Here is a 22,987-nt window from a genome sequence, read left to right on the forward strand (position 1 = left end):
GCCAGGCGCCTCTGTCCATGGGATTCTCCAGGCAATACTGAAGTGGGTTGCCATTTCCTTCTCCAGGGGAATCTTCCCAACCCAGGGATTGAAGCCAGGTCTCCTGCATCACAGCTGGATTCTTTACCGTCTGAGTTCCTAGGAAAGCCAACCCCAGAATTTTATAGAACAGTTTTAATACATTACTGAACAAAACAGACAGAAATTAATCAAAAATAGTTACACAAATATAAAATTCAATAGATGAAATTAAACTTCAACTGGACGTAGTCACAAGCAGAATTAGTAAAAACATACATCAAAAAGGAATTCTGAAGGTAAAGAATAGAGGGAATGACTGAAGCAAAAACTTAAAAAAAAAAACTTTATATGTCAATTATACCTAGTTTTTAAAAATAAAATTTTAAAAAGTGAGAATTTTCTGGAATTGAAAGTAGACAAGGATCTCTGGATTAAAGCATGCACTGAGAAACAAGCAGGATAAAAAATGAACTCAGGGTAGTGAAACCATTGTGCTTTCCAGGCAGCTCAGTGGTAAAGAATCCTCTTGCCAAGCAGGAGACACAGGTTTGATTCCTGGGTCGAAAAAAATCCTGTGGAGCAGGAAATGGCAACCCACTCTAGTACTCTCACCTGGGAAATTGCATGGACAGAGGGCTACAGTCCATAGGATCAAAAAGAGCCAGACACTACTTACTTAGCATAGCAACTAAACACAACAAGTAGAACTATTACAACTATAGTATATTAAGGATAAAAGAAAAATCATAAGAGCTGATTATCTTTCAAATAACAATCAGACTTACAGTAGACATCGTATCAGTAACAAAAGGGACACAAGACAATAGAGTAGTACCTTAAACATATTGAGAATTAAAAAATAAAAAATTTTAAACCCTTTCAATCTAGAATTTTAAACCTAGCTGTTCTTGAAGAGTGAGCATCTAGAATTAGGATTATGAAATCGCAGACTCTGACTGAGGTTTAAAGCATCTTCAACAGGATTTTTCCATTGACTTAATTTGGATGTACAACATAGAACTACTCAGTTACTGTCAAGTTATCCATGTCAATTTAAATACATAACCACAGTATGAAGTTCTTTCAATTAACTTTATTGAATAGCCAAATCGATAAGTTAGCACAGTTCAAACGATTATTTGCATGGGTTACAAATGACTTTTTTTTTTTTACAGGAAAAAAACAGTGAGAATTACAAACTGTAAAAAGGAAGACATCTTGTCTCTAACATTTCAGAGAAGCAAGATATAACACAGCACATTGAAGATCAATACATATTTGAATTTGAAAACAAGAATTTAATGTTACAATATTATACACTACTTTACAAAATTAAAATTTCTACATAAGGATTATACTTGTAATAGTTAATAAAATCCTGAAATCACATTTGGTGGTCCCCTAGATAACAGCTGTTATGCATCTTTGATTAGAAGAAAAATCTTTTATCCTAATTATTGTAAAACAGTCTATTAGATTCAATACATTACATTAAATTAAAACAATGAAATATAGGCAAACTAAAATAAATGGTACAGCTTGAGTGAATATTAATGTGCCAGACTTACAGAAATGTTATTTTAAAAATCCTAGAAATTAGAAAAATAGAGTACTTTTTATGGTAGAACTGCCACTCAGATTTAAATACCAAGATTGCCCTTGTCAATTACTTTAGTAGTTGTAGATCTGTAGAAAATTCAAGGATCTTTCATAATTTACAACTACAATAAAAAAAATATGGCATAGTGTAAATATTAGTTGCTTTACATCAAAAAGTAATACAAGATGAGATAGCAGGTAGTGCCCTACTTAAAAAAAAAAAAAACTAAACTAAAAAACACATTCAATATTGCAAAAAATAATTGCTTAATATCAATATCTCCAAAAGATTCATTCATTCCCTCATTACTGGGAGAACAAATATTGTGAATTCTTACTAAAGTTATGTTTTTTATGACCTGGCTATTATAAAATTATTCTGGATTGCACATGTTATGCAATATCTAAAATAATTTTTTAAAGTAAATTTGTGAAATATACCAACAAAGCATGTGGTAATAACAAGAGTCATACCCACTTAGGGATGAAAGTGAGGCACAAGGAAGATTACTGTCCCTAGGAGCACAAACTTTCCCCTCTAGAAGATTCATTACTACTATTAAAAAAGGACCTACAATATCAACATTTAAAATTCACATTATGAACAGAATTTTAGTTATTTTAAGAAACATCAGTGCATAATAATGACTCTCAGTTTCTTTAGAAGAGGGGAAAATAGAAATGTATTCTAATTAGCTACAATTTGAAAATTGCTTTCTAATAAAGGAAGCAGCTTTCAAGAAAATTTCCAATTCAATGTATCACTTCCATACTGAAAATAAACCTTAACACTGCTTAAGGGAGATAATATTTTTATAGAACACAATTATTCTGATCTGGCTGGCAAGCAGTAGTATATACTCTAGTGGGACCTATTTCTTCCCTACCCCAAAACAATTCAGTTAAAGTCAGCTCATATTGATGTAAACCTGAAAGTTACTATTTCATTGGTGATCATATAAGATCAAGATTGTAAACACATTTTTCTAATCCATTAAAACAAAGAAACAAAAATCTTTTCATCAAGTACTACTCATGAACAACTTTTACTTCAAGAAGTTCATACAAGACAAGATGAATCTGTGAAAACTGGACCAAACTCTTTTTTAAAGATATTCTATCACACCACCTTAAATATACAGATGTATAATTTACCTATTTGTAAACAAAAGTCACTTAATAGTTTTTACTATGATATTTCTCTGGCCAAATCAAAAAGCAGTATCTTGAGCATGTTCAGAAATCAAGTTTCTTTTATAACCTCCATATATCAGACTTGTGTGATCTTAATAACCACTAAACCAAACAGCGGCATTCATGCTTTACTAAGTTTTAATGTTAAGAATGAATCTTATGAGCAACTTCCAATTTAATTATTAAACTCCTTAGAAAATGTTACTGATGGATTTGAGACAGCATTTAAGAAATCTTTAATTTCTTTCATTCATACTCATTTCACCAATATAATGCCTTTATATTATACATCACAGAGCAGAAATGTACCAAATAAAACCCACTTAAAGGATCAAGATAACTAAGTTTCTCATCTCCCTATTATTGCCAGTCCCAGCATATTTATGAAGACAGCTCAGATTTTTTTCACTGCAGAGTAAGATAGTGTGTCCAAGCAAGTCTTCTGCAGTCGAATCAGAAAACCACTTAGAGTTTTCACTCTAAATCAGTGACTTTGTTCTTCAAGTATAGAGAATACTGACAAAGCTTGACTGTATCACTTCATATTCTTCTCAAGCTAGACTAGAGTTAATTTACTCTAGTTTTAGTTAACATGATGATCCTTTTTCTTCCTTTTAAAAAAAAAAGCAAAACTCTGGGGGATGGATACTAGTTTTCCAACATATTATTTACTTCAAAAATCTTTTTATTTTAAAAAGATCATTATCAATGGATTTGTAACTTCCCCACAACATTTAATCTTGTGAGGTTTTAAATGTAGCAGCCAAAAATTCAGAAAAAAATGAGAAATATACATTTGGAACACAGAAGTCTTTATTTTACAAAATGTACTTTGCCTCTGCAATACTGTCTTATTTCAATCCATAACAACTCAAACATAATTGGCAGCAAAGAAAAAAGATAATTTGTGTGATCAATCATATGCAGATATATTTTGATTTGAAAAATACAGTATTTCAGAGTTGCATGTTTGATTCTCCGCTGTGTTCCTTTATTTGCTACAATTTGTTGAAATCACAGTGAGAACATATAATCATCACATTAGTCCACAAACCTAATAGGAAAGGAAGGTATTACACATTCTCAGGTGTTCTGTGTTATTGTGACTTTCCTTTGAAATTATTAAGTCGAGTATCTTCATTTGTTCATTTATTCACTTGCTGTTGTATATGCAAGAGGAATTCATAATATGATAATGCAGATTCTGTTCTGTCTTCTACCATGTTTTGAAGGAAGTTTGCTTTCATTGGACTCTCATCCCTTAGGAATAAAAGACAAATATTTATATATATTAGACGAAACGTAATAGTAAAATAAACAGTGGATTTGTCACAAAGCTTTGACATCTATTTTGCTAATAAATGGATATAAAGCATAACTTAATACTACTAACTTGTACTATTTATTAAAAATAAAAATTTTTTTCTATACCCTACTAAAGAGTTTGCAATAGGTTATACATACCTATGATTCAACTCAAAGGTTTCCTTGCAAAGCCAAGCAAACTGCTTTAGTCTCGACAAATGACAAATTCAACTTACCTTATTACATAAAGTATTGGGTAAAATGGTCTCTGCTCTCTAAGCCAAGAGATGAAAGCTATTGTTCTGGCAGATTCTGGTGTATCAAGTTCTGGAAGGTCTGTCTATTAAAAAAAACCAGCAACATACAACTTACTCTAAATTATCAACTATAATACTTTTCAAACTTTATCTTGTATATGAATCACCTGAGGATCTTACTGAACTGCAATTGATTTAGGATGTCTAGGGAGAAGCCTAAGATTCTACATACCACAATTTTCTCCCTACCCCTAAAGGGTAGGCAGACTTTTTAAAGGAACAGATAATAAATATTTTAGGCTTGCAGGTCATTTGGTCTCTGTTGCAACTTCTCAACTCTGCCACTGTTCCACTGAAGCAGCCACAGACTATACTATAAGTAAATGCACATGGCTATGGTCCACTGAAACTTTATTTACAAAACCAGGTGGCAGGCCTCCTTAGGCATAGTTTATCAGACACTGATCTAGAAGAATATGCTACCTCTTATCTTCAGTATATTATGACATCTAGAATTAACTGATCCATTCACACCGTTATTACAAATATAAGAATTTCTTATCTCCTCATTACCTAAAGCTCTTAGTCATTCAGATCAGCCATTAAGCTAGTGCTTATCCTAGATAGAACCCTATGTCTTTTAAATACATAAATGTCCTAATGACTTCTATAAATGAAGTTAAACCCATAAATATGACCAAGATGCGGACATAAAATATATTCCAAAGTTGGTGACAAACTGATAGTTGAAACTGAAAAGTATGCATGAAATAAGACCATGTTATAATTAATTCTAACTTTAAAATTCACAACTATCCAAATGTTACATAGTTTAACATGTGCTTTCTATGTGTTGTTTCAAGTACTCCCCCATAAGCAACAGCACTCTTATTTTACAAATGAGGCTTTTAGAGAGTGGGTGACAGAGTCCAATAATCAATATATATCCAGCTGATATTGGTCTCAAGTTGTTGGTTTGTGTGGCAGTTAGCTTAGTTCTTACTCTAAAGCAGCAGTTAAAAGGGCTCTGCCAAAGAACAATGAAATCACTTGCAAAAAACACAAAACACAGAAACAGAAGAGCCCTAACACTAATGCCAACTGCTGCCAACAGCAGCAAACTTTTTTTGGCCATTAACTACGTTCATTACTTTCTCACTAAAATAGTATACACACATAAGAACAAGCAAGTAAAAAATGCAAAATAACCTAAAGAATGCCTCTAAAATACAGCTATGATTTCAAAATAGGATGTCCATGTTTTTGCCATCATTTGAAACGCCTTTTAAGCCTATCACAATCACTATAATTACACAGTCTTACCATGGTCTGTGGAATTAATGCATAGTTTTCAACTCCTAGAACTTGGCTGAGAAAATTCTGTCCACAATTTCTTCCAACCCAAAGCATTAGTACCTGGAGACAGGAAGAAAATTATTTTGAGATATAGCTTAACAGTGAGATATTGACTCAACCTTTAACCACTGACTGTGTTTCAAAAGATCAAAAAGGGTAAATCCATGGCTGATTCATGTCAATGTATGGCAAAAACCACTACAATATTGTAAAGTAATTAGCCTCCAACTAATAAAAATAAATGGGAAAAAAAAATTTTTTTTAAAAAAAAGAAGATCAAAAAGGGAAGTTAGTTTACCAAGACTGTATAGCCTCCAACTAAAGTAAAACTACTATTTACCATAACAGGACATTGTATGCTCCGCATGCAAGGAGACTATGGAGGAGAAGGTGGCAAATACAAAACTATATAGATTAAATAACACATAATCCGTTAAGAGAGAAACTAAGGGGAAAGAAGGTAGCAGTGTACAGAGAGAAGTCAAGACTACTCACAGAACCTGCATCCATGAGAAAGGCCCCATCCCTGCTGAGCTTCTCCACTGAAAGCTGAAGAAGAGGCGGCTGAGGTATAGTGCGATCACTGATGCTGATTGCTCCCTTAAAAATTCAGCAAAAGATTAAAGCTTTTAGATATAACTATTAGGGAGCCACAATTTAATAAAAAGAAATTTAATGAGTGTTACCCTTGAGACTTTGGAATTTATTTAGGTAAATTACAATTATTCATATTTAAACATAAAGACGAGGAGGAAATATGTATCGTTTATCTAAACAAAGCCATCATGATCCCAGTCAAGCCAACTTACTTTCTGATCTTAATTTATTATTTTAAAAAACTAATGCAAGCCTGTGATGGTTAGTTATCCCTGTCTGAACATCTCGACTGAGGGAAAACAATCTGTTCTGAGGCTTAAGGGAAATTAAAAAAAAAAAAAAAAAAAAAACTAATGCAATAAATGTAATCAGTACTCATGTCTCCTGATTAGATAAATTACATTAATGAGATCCAAATAAATCTGGAATTTAGTTAATGGTAACAGATGATTGTGTGGTTTAGATCATATACACATCCTGATGTAACAGTAAATCTAATGCAAGTGAATTTTCATTAGTTCTCTTCAATTTAACACTTACTGAATAAGGCCAGAAATGGAAGTTTCTCATTTGTCACTGACTATAATACTGCTATCTTAAAATATACACCTTTAATTATTTGTAACTATTCATTTTTGACCAAAATTTGATTTAAATACTAAAACTTGGTACTTAATGAATCTTATCTAAGGGAGAATGTAAATAAAATACTGACCTATCAAGGGGTACTACCAGTGAGAAGGCTTTAGCTCTACTAGGGCCTTAAGACCTTAAGTACCTTAAGGTACTTAATCACAGTACCTTAAGACCTCTGGCCTTAGGGCGTGTGGGGAAGAGACTATAGCCCAAATACAGCCAATCAGAAATTAATGTGAACTAAGAAAAGAAAGCCTTGTCCTTCTCTGGTGTTAAAGATGGGATGCTATCAGTGGCTCTGTTTTCTAGTCTTATATAAAAGGCTGGTCTGAAAGAATGAGGCAATGCAAACAAGAGTCTATGAATTTGAGTTAGACCTGAGTTTAATTAGACCCTAGCCTTTCCTGTGGTTTGTGTTTGAGTGCCCCATCAGTCCCCTTTCTTTCCTAAGCTCACTTGCAAAAGAGAGTCCTGATAAATATACCATTGAAAATCTTAATAGTGCTTGTCTCTGAATGTATGTACTATGAGTGATTTATTTTTCTCCTAGTGGTCTCCACATTATAGACGTCTAACATACTGCATTTGTATTTTTATGTTAATTTGCCACTTTTCAATTTGAGAAAAATATAGATCCAGTTAGTTGAACTTGTCAAACACAGGAGTAATCTTAAGTCATTATTTTTGTAATACAAATTAATGTCATCAACAATTTTCATTTGCTAAAAAGTTATCTCCTTCATGTATGCAAGGTACCTTAAAATATTTAAACTCAAATGTTTTTAACCATAGTATTACTTCTAACATATATATCCTAACTTGATTACAATGTATTGTAGAAAGATTATGATTTAACATTTTCATGCTTGCAGCTTTAACTCTAGTAAATTTCCTATGAAGGGAAAATAATGTTACAACTTAGACAAATATTTTCTTTTCAATTCAAGAATATTATTACACTAAACAGTGACTGGGCATTCAAGTGTAATTTCACACTGGATACTCCTTTCAGATCAACCTGTTTAAATAAATAAATTATAGGTTGCTCTTGGAGAAGGCAATGGCACCTCACTCCATTACTCTTGCCTGGAAAATCCCATGGATGGAGGAGCCTGGTAGGCTGCCGTCCATGGGGTCACGAAGAGTCAGACGCGACGAGCGACTTCACTCTTACTTTTCACTGTCCTGCACTGGAGAAGGAAATGGCAACCCACTCCAGTGTTCTTGCCTGGAGAATCCTAGGGACGGGGGAGCCTTGTGGGCTGCTGTCTATGGGGTCGCACAGAGTCAGACACGACTGAAGTGACTTAGCAGCAGCAGCAGCAGGTTGCTCTAGTCAATTTGACAATGTCTTCATTTACTTAGATCTCTCTAAAGATTTGTCTTAAACAAACAGTAAAGTTTATTACTTTAATAACTAGGTAATATTTTCAGGAGCTTCCCAAAGCCAAAATTTCTTTATATAAGAATAAAATGAAAAGCTTTAAGAAAGAAATCACCTTTCTTCATTTCTTCAATGGATTCAATATAATTAGGCTTATAAACATTCAAGTGAATAAAAAAATGATCAATCTTACCTCATCTGAGAGATTGTCAACTCTATACAAATTGGGATGAGTTGTGAGCATAAGGTAAACCAAGGGCTGATTTTTCACTTGACACATAGCAAAAATGCGTTCATCTAAACGTGCATTTGTCCCAGTCTGAAATGATTTCTATAACAAAAAAATATACCCATCAGAAAAAAGGTATTTGACAAATACATATAAAATTTTGCAAATATCAGCTGTTAAAAGAATATATTCAAACAGAATTAACAAATTTACTGCTACTTGTTCTTACAAAAATATATCTTAATCAAAAAAAATATATATATATCTTAATCAGTCACACACATCTATTAAATTGTGGCTATATCCTCACCTAAAAGTCTTGACAAATTAATTATCTGACCATGGCAAAATCATTCCATCTCTCTGGCATCTGCTTCCTAATGGAATCTAAACATTCTATCTGTCATAAAGCAATAGTGATACAAAAATCTAAATAACTGGACAAGAAGGATAAAGTTACACTGCAGATGCCAAAAAAAAGGCATATGAAGTATGAAGAACCAAAGATATAAGTATTCTGTAAAAGCTGAGTGATGATGAATGGTGGTTAACTATCCTCATTTCTCCTACAGCTAGAGAAATTAAATAATGTATAATAACAAAGCTCACAAATCAACCAAGAAAATTAGTAATTTGAAGACAGCTACTTAGTAGAATAGAGTTAACAAGTAATTGTCAGTTTCAACTGGAATATTAGCTCCATGAAGACTAAATTCAGAGATAAGGTTTTGGGCATTTCTATTGATGGAAAGGAGTAGAAAGAGGCAGAGAGATAACAGCAATGAAACTTTGCTTTAAAACAAATGCACTGACTATAAGTAAGGAAGATTAGAAAAGGCTGTTAAAGAAAGAATACTATAGGAAATGAAAGACATTCCATTTATTCATTCAAAAACTACTTACTGAGTGCCTATGGGCTTCCCTTGTGGCTCAGCTAGTAAAGAATCCGCCTGCAACGCAGGAGACCTGGACTCGATCCCTGGGTTGGGAAGACCCCCTGGAGAAGGGAAAGGCTACCCACTCCAGTATTCTGACCTAGAGAATTCCATGCACTGTACAGTCCGTGGGGTCGCAAAGAGTCGGACACAACTGAGCGACTTTCACTTTCTCTGGTTCTATCTGTCCTGGGGTTCTACACTTACTATTCAGAAGCATTAATTACCCTGAACTCTGTCATCTAATATTTCACGCCAGAAAGCCTGCAAATTACTGGTGTTTTATTCCCTACGCAAGACATTAAAGGTCACCTATCCTCAGGCTAAAATAATAGGAAGTGCACCATGTGCATGCCTCTTCTTCCAAGCTTTGTTTCTCCTTACATACATCCTCCAGATCCTTTAGGTAGTTAATTTTTTGTATTTTTTCCTTTAGGTAATTAATTTTTTGTATTTTTTTCCAGAGTTTAGAAATTGTTATCTATGAGAAAGAGGTTCACAGGACAAAACTTTTGGCTATTGACACTTTCACTGTGTTAGTTTCTGGTTTTGATTCTTTTACCTGTTTAAGGAGAGCCAGCACAAACAGTGGGAAAAGCCGAAGAGAGAAAGGAACCATGAGTCCAGGCTGCTGGTTACTTAGGGCTGAAGAACGATAAGCTGAAAGGGAGTCTATGACGGCATTCACTAGGGCATCTCGAGCATCACTCAGACTGGCAGTCACAGACCTGTCAACAGCTAACAGAAGTTGAAGTAGGGACAAAAGAGAAAAAAGACAGAAGTTTAGTCACCCCACTGTTAAGGATAGAAAAACTTTTTTTAATTATACAAATTTTCTCTCAAGTTATTACATACACAAGGAACCAAACACAGCAGTTAAAAGCACATACTTTGGAGAATCAAACCAACCTGTGTTGAAATGTTGTTTTGCTCTTTCCTAGCAGTATGAAAATCTGGCAAGTAATTTAACCTTTATGACCCACAGTATCCTTATCTGTAAAATGTATACACTGGAAATACAAATGGAAAATATATACCCCAAAATTTTTTCCAATACCAAAAACACTGTAGTTGCTTTGAAAACTTCTCAAATTATAGCTAAACTCTATTCATGTGGTATCAAAAATACACTCAATGAAGTGACATTATTAACTGCTATGACCAAATTTATATATAAGAAAAAAGAATGAAGACTACTATTATCTAAACTCAAGGATTTTGACAAAATGTGAGGGGTAAAAAGTACATATTGGGATCAACCAAATTTAGTAACAGAACTAATACTTGTTGTGAAGATTTTTTAAAATTCACATATACTCCCTGACATATAGTTGCTATTGTTAATAATAAAGATATTGTTACAAAAATGTACTAGTTCAACAAAATATAAAGGCAATGGATCCTCAAATTTCTTAGGTTACAATTTTTAACTTTTAACACATGAGACTAAAGTGAAGTTAATTATTTATCATGTTACATTAAAGAACATTTTTTTCCCAATAGGAAATTCAAGAAAATAGGTAATTATTCCTATTACAGGCATTTGAGTTTGAAGCAAATTGATGATTGAATTTGAAGCAAAAGGACTCACTGGCAGCCATCCCTGAAGGAGAAAGGGAGCAAGAACCAAGATGACATTAAGCTCTATGTTTTTGAAAAAGGGATCCAAAAAGAAAACAAAACTAAACAAAATTCAAGAAGGCAACTCTGACATGGAAGACATTAAGTAAAACATGGCATTGAAGTCCACAGCAGGTAGACTGTGAGACAGAACACAGTTTGCATGTATGTGTCTGTATGTGTGTGTGCACTCAGCTGCTCAAACAGTTTTGTGGTAGCCTAAGGCCAGTGAGGGAAGAAGAAGAGAGCAAGCAGTAACTGTTAATTAATGGGCATGAGGCTCATTCAGGGGTGATGGAAATGTTCTAAAACTAGACTCAGGTGATGGCCATACAAATCTGTATACATACTCATGGATGTATATATGGAGTTATATACTCAAATGGGTTAAGTGATAATTATATCACTTATATCTCAACAAACTGAAACTAATTTCAATAAAGCTGTAAAATTAAAAAAAGAAAAAAAAATCAGGTTATCTGCAGCAGACCCATTTATTCAAATAGTTACTTGGCAGGCATACACTGAATCTAAAATACTGAAATTGTAAAGCAAATTATTCAAAGGAAAACACAAGTATATAGATTTTTCAAATGCTACTACTTGTAATATGTTTACAATAGGTAATAATTCTTACCCATATTGGCCAATAACCCTGAAATTGCTTGAACATCAGCTCCAAGAAAGACTTCATTTAAAGTTGAAACTACCGGCAAACACAGAGTATGAACACGAATTCTTCTTTCACCTTTGGAGAAAACATACAAATAATAGTGAGGAACAACAATATTAAAAAAAAAAAGGTGTGTATTAAAGTTACTCAGGGGACTTCCCTGGTGGTCCAGGGGGTAAGACTCCATGTTCCCAATGCAGGAGTCCCGGGTTCAATCCTTGGTCAGGGAACTAGATCCCATATGCTGGAACTAAAGAGCTTGTATGCCACAACTGAGATCGAAGATCCCACGTGCCACAACTATGACCTGGTGCAGCCAAATAAATAAATATTGAAAATAAGTTAATAAATAAAGTTACTCAGAAAAATCACTTCAATTTGGAACCAAACAGGATTATGTGTAGTAAGTAGGAATAGTATCAAAACAAACTCTAAACCATTATTTTTTCTACTACAAACTTTTTTCAAGGTACCACTGAAAAGACAATAGAGATCATATCCAAATGATGGTAACATGCTAGCTTCTTTAAGATTTCTTTTCTGAATTTTTTGATTATTTTATCCTTTTTGTAAAAGCGATTTTGGTAAAATATAGTTTAAGAAAACACTACTCCAAGATATGTTCTACATTCTGTTTTGATATTCAAACTCCAGAGAAATTTTATACTGTTCTTTTTAATCACAGGAAAAAAAAATTAAAAGAAATCCACTAATTCAATTTGACTCAGCTTGTGAAATTAAAAATAAAGCTTTCATTTAAAAAAAAAAAGTCACAATACTTCCTCTTTGCTAATTACCCACACAGCAAAAACCAGTAAATACAAGAAACAAAAGTGAAAACCATCTGAGAACCATATAATATCAAATATCAAGTCAAGCTCTTAAAAAGTTCTAACGCGCAAGACCCTGAACACCAAAGAAGAACAAGCAAAAAAACTGGAATGGATACCCACACTACAACCTGTAGGGACACATGATGACTTACAAAACCTTATCTAGGAGGAGCTCATACAAATTACTTTTAAAGAGAAGTAATATCTATGTAAAAGGGTGATATTATTTACAGCTTCTATTCTAGATAAAAACATTGGTAACTAAAAGAAATAAGATACAATGTTTAGCCTATCATAACAACAACTATTATATACTTCAGTTCAGTTCAGTTACTCAGTTGTGTCTGACTCTTTGCTACCTCATGAATCACAGCACACCAGGCCTCCCTGTCCATCACCAACTCCCAGAGTTTACCCAAACTCATGTCCATCGAGTTGATGATAGATACAGATAAACTCACAAAATCAAAAGGTGGTATTAAAAGGGCACTGAATGGGACTATAAATTGGTAAAATATTTCCCATGGCAGTAGCATGGCAGTAGCAAGATTTTTCTAAACATCTCTATATTTTTATTTCCAATTTGAGAAATCCATCTTAGTGAAATTTTTAGATGACAAAGATTTGCGGACATGGATAGAAATTATAATCACATTTTATTTAGGTTATTCTTAGAAAACATTAGGAATAACCTACACTAATAATTAATACAGTAAGTATATAAAAAGATGTCCAACATTATTTATTAAGGAAACATGAAATAAAACTAAAAGTGATACATTATACTTTATTAAAAGGGCATAACAAACAAAAAACCTCAAACCAAAAATAACAAGCAAAAACTAAACAGATAACAGTAAATGCTGGTCAGAATGCAGAGCAGGTGGAACTCTCATACACTGCTTAGAGCACAAAATGGTACAGCTGCTTAGAAACAGTTTGGCAAGTTCCTAAAAAGTTAGACATAAGCTCACCATACAACCCAGACACCCATCAAAAACACTGAAAAGTATTTAACCAAGTGAAATTATAACTTAGGCTCATACAAAACTCCATATGCAAATGTTTATAAGGGTTATATCTGAAATTGCCAAAAACTGGAAACAACTCAAATGTACCTAAGCTAGGAAATAAACAACCTGAGTACAATGGAATACCATTTAGGAATAAAAAGAAACAAACTACTAGTAGATGAAACAACATGGATGAATTTCAAATCCACTGTGTTAATTGAAAGAGCCAGATATAAAAGGTTTACCTACTGTATGATTCTATTCATAAAACATTTTTGCAAAGGCAAAAGTAAAGGGTCAGAAAACAGATCAATAGTTGTTAGGATCTGGGGATGGGAGACAGCCCAAGGACATTTTGGGGGTAATGGAACAGATTGTGATACTTAAATTATCAAAACTTGTGGAACTGTAACTTCCCTGGTGGCTCAGATGGTAAAGAATATGCCTGCAACGTAGGAGAAAATGTAAAAGTTGCTCAGTCATGTCCAACTCTTTGCAAACCCATGGACTGTAGCCTGCCAGGCTTCTGTCCATGGAATTCACCAGGCAAGAATACTGGAGTGGGTCGCGATGCCCTTCTCCAGGGGATCCTCCAGACCCAGGGATCGAACCCAGGTCTCTCGTATAGAGGGCAGATTCTGTACCGTTTGAACTACCCAGTAAGCTGGGTTCAACCCCTGGGTGGGCAAGATTCCCTGGAGAAGGGAATGGTAACCCACTCCAGTATTCTTGCCTGGAGAACCCATGGACAGAGGAGTCTGACAGGCTATAGTCTACCGGGTCACAAAGTGAGTATATCTGTTTCTATGCGTGTAATAGCTGTCATTGCCAATATGACAGGCTTAAACGTCTTAATTGTTAGTTATAAATGTTTTTATCTAGAATAGAAGCACTAAATAACGTTACCCTTTTAGACAAGTATTCAGTTCAGTCATTCAGTCGTGTCCAACTCTTTGTGACCCCATGAACCACAGCATGCCAGGCCTCCCTGTCCATCACCAACTCCCGGAGTTCACCCAAACTCATGTCCACTGAGTCAGTGATGCCATCCAACCATCTCATCCTCTGTCGTTCCCTTCTCCTCCTGCCCCCAATCCCTCCCAGCATTAGGGTCTTTTCCAGTGAGTCAGCTCTTCGCATCAGGTGGTCAAAGTACTGGAGTTTTACCTTCAACATCAGTCCTTCCAATGAACACCCAGGACTGATCTCCTTTAGGATGGTCTGGTTGGATCTCCTTGCAGTCCAACGGACTTTCAAGTGTCTTCTGCAACACCACAGTTCAAAAGCATCAATTCTTCGGCACTCAGCTTTCTTTATAGTCCAACTCTCACATTCATGCATGACTACTGGAAAAACCATAGCCCTGACTGGACAGACCTTTGTTGACAAAGTAATGTCTCTGCTTTTTAATATGCTGTCTAGGTTGGTCATAACTTTCCTTCCAAGGAGTAAGCGTCTTAATTTCATGGCTGCAGTCACCATATGCAGTGATTTTGGAGCCCCCCAAAATAAAGACAGCCACTGTTTCCACTGTCTCCCCATCTATTTCCCTTGAAGTGATGGGACTGGATGCCATGATCTAAATTTTCTGAATGTTGAGCTTTAAGCCAACTTTTTCACTCTCCTCTTTCACTTTCATCAAGAGGCTCTTTAGTTTTTCTTCACTTTCTGTTATCAGGGTGGTGTCATCTGCATATCTGAGGTTATTGATATTTCTCCTGGCAGTCTTGATTCCAGTTTGTGCTTCATCCAGTCCAGCATTTCTCATGATATACTCTGCATATAAGTTAAATAAGCAGGGTGACAATATACAGCCTTAACGTACTCCTTTCCCTATTTGGAACCAGTCTGTTGTTCCATGTCCAGTTCTAACTGTTGCTTCCTGACCTGCATACAGGTTTCTCAAGAGGCAGGTCAAGTGGTCTGGTATTCCCATCTCTTTCAGAATTTTCCACAGTTTATTGAGATCCACACAGTCAAAGGCTTTGGCATAGTCAATAAAGCAGAAAGAGATGTTTTTCTGGAACTCTCTTGCTTTTTCGATGATCCAGTGGATGTTGGCAATCTGATCTCTGGTTCCTCTGCCTTTACTAAAACCAGCATGAACACCTGGATGTTCACGGTTCACGTATTGTTGAAGCCTGGCTTGGAGAATTTTGAGCATTACTTTACTAGCGTGTGAGATGCGAGCAACTGTGCGGTAGTTTGAGCATTCTTTGGCATTGCCTTTCTTAGGGATTGGAATGAAAACTGACCTTTTCCAGTCCTGTGGACACTGCTGAGTTTTCCAAATTTGCTGACATATTGAGTGCAGCACTATCACAGCATCATCTTTTAGGATTTGAAATATCTCAACTGGAATTCCATCACCTCCACTAGCTTTGTTCGTAGTGATGCTTCCTAAGGCCCACTTGACTTCGCATTCCAGGATGTCTGGCTCTAGGTGAGTGATCACACCATTGTGATTATCTGATTCGTGAAGATCTTTTTTGTGCAGTTCTTCTGTGTATTCTTGCCACCTCTTCTTAATATCTTCTGCTTCTGTTAGGTCCCTACCATTTCTGTCCTTTATTGAGCCCATCTTTGCATGAAATGTTCCCTTGGTATCTCTAATTTTCTTGAAGAGATCTCTACTCTTTCCCATTCTATTGTTATCCTCTATTTCTTTGCACTGATCGCTGAGGAAGGCTTTCTTATCTCTCCTTGCTATTCTTTGGAACTCTGTATTCAGATGGGTATATCTTTCCTTTTCTCCTTTGCTTTTCGCTTCTTCTTTTCACAGCTATTTGTAAGGCCTCCTCAGACAGTTATTTTGCTTTTGTGCATTTCTTTTTCTTGGGGATGGTCTTGATCCCTGTCTCCTGTACAACGTCACAAACTCTCTGTCCATAGTTCATCAGGCACTCTGTCTATCAGATCTAGTCCCTGAAATCTATTTCTCACTTTCACTGTACAATCATAAGGGATTTGATTTAGGTCATACCTGAATGGTCTAGTGGTTTTCCCCACTTCCTTCAATTTAAGTCTGAATTTGGAAATAAGGAGTTCATGATCTGAGCCCCAGTCAGCTCTTGGTCTTATTTTTGCTGACTGTATATCAAAAAGATAGGACACTGAAAGATGAACTCCCCAGGTCGGTAGGTGCCCAATATGCTACTGGAGATCAGTGGAGAAGTAATTCCAGAAAGAATGAAGGGATGAAGCCAAAGCAAAAACAACACCTAGTTATCAATGTGACTGGTGATAGAAGCAAGGTCCGATGCTGTGAAGAGCAATATTGCATAGGAACCTGGAATGTTAGGTCCATGAATCAAGGCAAATTGGAAGTGCTCAAACAGGAGATGGCAAGAGTGAACATCAACATTCTAGGGATCAGTGAACTAAGATGGACTGGAGTGGGTAAATGTAACTCAGATGACCATTATATCTACTACTATGGGCAGGAATCCCTTAGAAGAAATGGGAGTAGCCATCATAGTTAATGGAAGAGTCTGAAACGCAGTACTTGGATGCAATCTGAAAAATGACAGAATGATCTCTGTTCGTTTCCAAGGCAAACCATTCAATATCATAGTAATCCAAGTCTATGCCCTTACCAGTAACGCTGAAGAAGCTGAAGTTGAATGGTTCTATGAAGACCTACAAGACCTTTTAGAACTAACACCCAAAAAAGATGTCCTTTTCATTACAGGGGACTGGAATGCAAAAGTAGGAAATCAAGAGAGACCTGGAGTAACAGGCAAACTTGGCCTTGGAGTACAGAATGAAGCAGGGCAAAGGCTAATAGAGTTTTGCCAAGAGAATGCACTGGTCATAGGCAGGTATTTTAAAATAAATAAATAAAATAAATTAAAAATAAATAAATAAAATAAAAATAACTAAATAAATAAAATAAAAGTAATTTGTGGAACTATACATTAAAATGGTAGATTTTACCTAGTTCAATTATATATTAGGGTTTTTTTTTTTAATAGGTTAAGAAAAATCAATGAGAAAAAGGACTGGGAATTATTCTGTCAAATAAAAAATAATATCTAGATTCAGAAATCTATCTTACTTTTACATTTATGGTATGCAATGTTATTATCATCATAGTACAAAAAGTGGACTTCTCTAATACTAATAGTTTTCAGTAAAATATCTATCATACACTTTTTATAGATTTTGGCAGGGTTGTAAAAATCAGTAGACACAGCACAATAACACTTTTCAAAACTTTTTTTAAGGAGACGAAACAGAATTACGGTGAGAGCTGTGAATCTTTAAAATAATAAAAATAAATTTGGGGGCACTCTCCTGTTCCCCTTCTGATGTCTATGTCAGAAGCTTTCTCTGTCCTTTTTGCATTGTAATAAAACGTCTGCACAAAAAACAAAAAAAATAAATAAATAAAATAAAATAAAATAAATTTAACCAGCCTTCACATCATCTTTTGGACAAAATATATTATAAATTAATTAGTACTAAACAAATTATACCCTTAAAAACTGTTTATCTTGCATTTGAACTCCTTCAAAATTCAACTCAAATGTCAACCTCTGTGAGACCTTTCCTGGAAACCCTATCTTAAAAGACCATCACCCCTCAGAACCTTTTAAACCCTTTACCAGATTTCTGTTTCTCATTAACTAATGTCACTATATAAACATATTATTATTTTACTGATGTATCCTTTTTATTGTTTGTCTCCCCTATTAGAATAAGGGCTATGAGAAAAAGGGTTTTAATTCAGTTTGATTGTTGTGTTACCGTAACGTATTTCAGACACTAAGTAGACTCTTAATAAGTATCTGTTAAATACAATGCTTAAAAAATTAAACACCAAATATCTTAGCTTTATCAAGAATAACAGAAAGCCTCTTAAGATTAAGATCACTTTTTTGGCTTAACAGAAATGGTAATTTTTTCCAAAGAAGATGGATTTTATCACAAGCCATAGACATGGCTTTTATCACATGGATTTTATCACAAGCCAATTCAAAAATCTTACCTTTGCTCCATCATTGTGCTTCTAGTTAACAATACTGTATTTTAGACATAATTTTGTTAAGAGGATAGATCTCATGTTATGTGTTTTTGCTATAACGAAACAAACAGAAAAGCTTACCTTTGCTGGATGTATACAAGAGTGCTGACTGAAAGGATACCAACTGAGTGTCAGTAAGACTCTCTTCCACTGACATCTGTACTGCATAGCCAGCATCTGGGTTTACATTGGGCAAAGACAGTAAGTCTGTTGACCGAACAAAGAAGTTCCCATGGAAAGTATGAATGGAAAGACCTAGAAAAGAAAAAGGCATCAAAACGATTTACATACACCTACATATAAAGTTTAGATGTAGTTTATAAAAAGATAAATACTCAGTCTTCACCCATTCCAGGCACACAGCTTCTAAAACCCTTAGAATTCCCTAAGTGTTGAGGGTTATAAAGTTGTCTTTTACTATGTTAACTAGGTGACTTCTGGAAAGGAACTAGGATGGAAAGAAACTAATGATGGGGGCGGGCTACCAGAGTATTCAACCATTTGATTACAGAGGGTTAGAACTTTCAGTCTGACATTCCCCCCATCCCCAACCCACTCAGTACCTACAGGGAGGGGAGAAGTGCTTGAGAGTGACGTAATCAGTCTTGACTATGTAATAAAGCCCCATAAAACCCAAAAGGACAGGGTCTTTACGAGAGCTTTGGGATTGTGAATACACGGAAACTTGCGGAGAATGAAGCAAGCTCCAGAAACTCCAGGACTCCACACCCTTTTCCTTTCCTCATATCTTGCTCTATGCATCTTGTCTCTTTTTTTGTTGTTGAGTTATATCCTTTTAAAATAAACTGGTAATCTTTACTCAGCTATTAAAAAGAATGCATTTGAATCAGTTCTAATGAGGTGGATGAAACTGGAGCCTATTATACAAAGTGAAAAACCAATACAATGCTGTAAAGTAAAATAAATAAATAATTTAAATTTTAAAAATAATACAAACACAGAAAACTCAAAAAATAAAATAAAATATACAAAGTGAAGTAAATCAGAAAGAAAAACACCAACACAGTATATTAATGCATATATATGGAATTTAGAAAGATGGTAACAATGACCCTATATGCGAGACAGCAAAAGAGACACAGATGTAAAGAACAGTCTTTGGGACTCTGCGGGAGAAGGTGAGGGTGGGATGATTTGAGAGAAGAGCATTGAAACATGTATATATTTTTTTTTTTTTGAAACATGTATATTTTAATATGTGAAATAGATTGCCAGTCCAGGTTCGATGCATGAGACAGGGTGCTCAGGGCTGGTGCATTGGGACAACCCTGAGGGATGGGATGGGGAGGGATGTGGGAGGGGGGTTCAGAATGAGGAACACATGTACACCCATGGCTGATTCATGTCAATGTATGGCAAAAACCACTACAATATTGTAAATATTTTAAAAATTAAATAAAATAAACTGATAATCTAGTAAGTACAATGTTTCTTCTGAGTTCTATAAGTCATTCTAGCCAATAATCTCAACCAAAGGAGGGATTTGCTGGAACCTCCAATCTATAGCCAGAAGCAGAGGTAACAAATTAGACTCACAACTGGTTTCTGAAATGTGGTGGTGTGGTGTGTGGGGAGGCAGTCTTGTGAGACTGAACCCTTAATCTGTGGGATCTGATGATATCTCTAGGTAAGCAATGTCAGAACTGAGTTAATTGCTTGGTAGTATGGGGAAAACCCACACCCTGACACTGGAAACAATCATATTAAATAATACACAGTAGTTAGTAAGAATGAGGATGGGATAAAAGATAACTTCTTAAATGAATTCAACACCACAGTTCAAAAGCATCAATTCTTTGGTGCTCAGCTTTCTTTATAGTCCAACTCTCACATCCATACATGACTATGGGAAAAACCATAGCCCTGACTAGACGGATCTTTGTTGACAAAGTAATGTCTCTGCTTTTTAATATGCTGTCTAGGTTGGTCATAACTTTCCTTCCAAGGAGTAAGCGTCTTTTAATTTCATGGCTGCAATCACCATATGCAGTGATTTTGGAGCCCCCCAAAATAAAGTCAGCCACTGTTTCCACTGTTTCCTCATCTAGTTCCCATGAAGTGATGGGACCGGATACCATGATCTTAGTTTTCTGAATGTTGAGCTTTAAGCCAATTTTTTCACTCTCCTCTTTCACTTTCATCAAGAGGCTCTTTAGTTCTTCTTCCCTCCAATTTATCTACTACCTATTAAATGAAAGCCCTATCAAATACCAGCTGGCTTGTTTGCAGAAACTGACAAGATGAAACTAAGAATCATATGAAAATGCAAGGAACCCAGAATATCACAATAATTCTGGTAAAGAAGAAAAATGTGAGAGGACTCATACTTCCTAATTTCAAACTTACTACAAAGTCACAATAGTCAAGAAAGTTTGGTACTTGCATAAGACAGACATATAGATTAAAAGAATAAAATTTAGAATCCAGAAACACACCCTCCCATTTATGATCAACTAATTTTCAACAAAGGGACATAGAGGACAAGACAATTCAATAGGGAGAGAACAGTATTTTTTAATAAATGGTGCTGGGACAACTATATCCACATGCAAAAGTATGAAGTCAAACACCTACCTCATCAAAAACAAAAATTAACTAAAAATAAACCAAGGACTTAAATATAAAAATTATAACTATAAAAATCTTAGAAGACAACATATGAATAAATGTTCATGACTTTGAATTAAGCAGTCAGTAGTTGCTGTGAAAGTGAAAGTCGCTCAATCGTGACTGACTCTTTTGTGACCCCATGGACTACACAGTCCATGGAATTCTCCAGGCCAGAATACTGGGGTGGGTAGCCATTCCCTTCTCCAGGGGATCTTCCCAACCCAGGGATCGAAACCAATCTCCTGACTGCAGGTGGATTCTTTACCAGCTGAGCCACCAGGGAAGGCCAAGAATATTGGAGTAAGGGTAGCCTATCCCTTCCAGGCAGATCTTTCCAGATTCCTAGGAATCGAACCAGGGTCTCCTGCATGGCAGGTGGATTCTTTACGAACTGAGCTACCTATGATACCAAAAGTACAAATAAAAAATTTAAAAAGATGATAAACGGGACATCACCAAAATTAAAAATAATTGTGCCTCAAAGGGTACCATTAAGAAAATGAAAAAGGATGGACTTCCCTGGTAGTCCCGTGATTAAGAATTCACTTGCAAATGCAGGGGATACCAGTTCAACTCCTGGGCTGGGAAGACCCCACATGCCATGGAGCAGCTAAGCCCGTGAGCCATAACTACTGAGCCTGCAAGTACGCACGCCGCGTACTACTGAAGCCTGCAAGCTGCAACTATTGAAGCCCTTGGCACCTAGAGCCTGTACTCGGCAACAAGAGAAGCCACCGCATTGAGAAGCTCACGCACTGCAACACGGAGTAACCCCTGCTTGCCACAATCAAAGAAAGCCCAAGTGCAGCAATAAAGACCCAGAACAGCCAAAAATAAATAAAGATGATTTAAAACAAAACTCCATTTATGCCTTCATAAATGTCAAAAAAAAAAAAAGTGCCCCCACCTTTGGTACACCGAATCCTCATGACTGCCTCAAAGCCAATCTTCCGAGTGAGGTATCTCTGTAGTTCCTTCTGCAATTTCTGTACTTGGATTGGGTTGTGTTGATGGTGGTAAGAGGGATAATAATAGACACTACCTGCTGAATACCGAGAAATACAACCTGAAAGAGAACATATAGTCCTTTTAAATTCTACCATCACCTACTATTACTAACACAAAGTAACTACAAGCATTTGAATTGACCTTTCTTTACCTTCCAAGACATTGTCAAAAAAGACTTCATTCCTTTAAATAGTAATAAAGACATTTCTCTATTATAAATGTTCAGAGAAGAAGACTACAAGGTTAATTATAAACTAAACTGACTTCCCAAGGGAATAAGAATTCCTTCACTTTGTCATCTATGTCATCATAAAAATACCATTTTGACTTTCACCTGAGAAAAATAATCACTAGGAAGAACTTACCCAGAGAAGCCAAATCAGAATACTGTCCACTGAGAAGGAATAAGTCAACAGCTACCTGCTGACCAGAACAGTCCAAGGCTAATTTCTTATAGAAGTCAGTTGATGGTGTCAAGTGAATTTCCTATTAATAATTACAAAGAGAAAAAATTTTAAATCATTAAATTGTCATAAAATTTATATACCAGTTCACATATACCAATGAGATGACACTAGAGATGCAGGTTCGAGCCCTGCATCAGAAAGATCCCCTGGAGGAGGAAATGGCAACCCACTCCAGTACTCTTGCTGGGAAAATCCCATGGACA

The 22,987-nt window shown here is 35.5% G+C and overlaps 1 protein-coding gene across 1 annotated transcript in view; it reads right to left on the reverse strand.

Moving 5' to 3' along the window:
* Nucleotides 1-1,094: 1,094 nt before the first annotated feature.
* Nucleotides 1,095-22,987, reverse strand: part of SEC24A (SEC24 homolog A, COPII coat complex component) — a 68,881-nt gene continuing 46,988 nt past the window's right edge. The window contains exons 14-23 of the mRNA XM_043465482.1: nt 22,683-22,803; nt 22,217-22,375; nt 18,760-18,933; nt 11,771-11,881; nt 10,076-10,251; nt 8,543-8,680; nt 6,228-6,332; nt 5,700-5,792; nt 4,356-4,459; nt 1,095-4,074 (exon numbers count right to left, since the gene is read on the reverse strand). Of these exons, the coding sequence (XP_043321417.1) occupies nt 3,960-4,074; nt 4,356-4,459; nt 5,700-5,792; nt 6,228-6,332; nt 8,543-8,680; nt 10,076-10,251; nt 11,771-11,881; nt 18,760-18,933; nt 22,217-22,375; nt 22,683-22,803 (1,296 nt within the window). The 3' untranslated portion in view covers nt 1,095-3,959. The remainder of the gene's footprint in view (nt 4,075-4,355; nt 4,460-5,699; nt 5,793-6,227; nt 6,333-8,542; nt 8,681-10,075; nt 10,252-11,770; nt 11,882-18,759; nt 18,934-22,216; nt 22,376-22,682; nt 22,804-22,987) is intronic.

Source organism: Cervus canadensis, chromosome 4, assembly GCF_019320065.1.
Source record: "Cervus canadensis isolate Bull #8, Minnesota chromosome 4, ASM1932006v1, whole genome shotgun sequence".
In the NCBI taxonomy this organism is placed as follows: domain Eukaryota; kingdom Metazoa; phylum Chordata; class Mammalia; order Artiodactyla; family Cervidae; genus Cervus; species Cervus canadensis.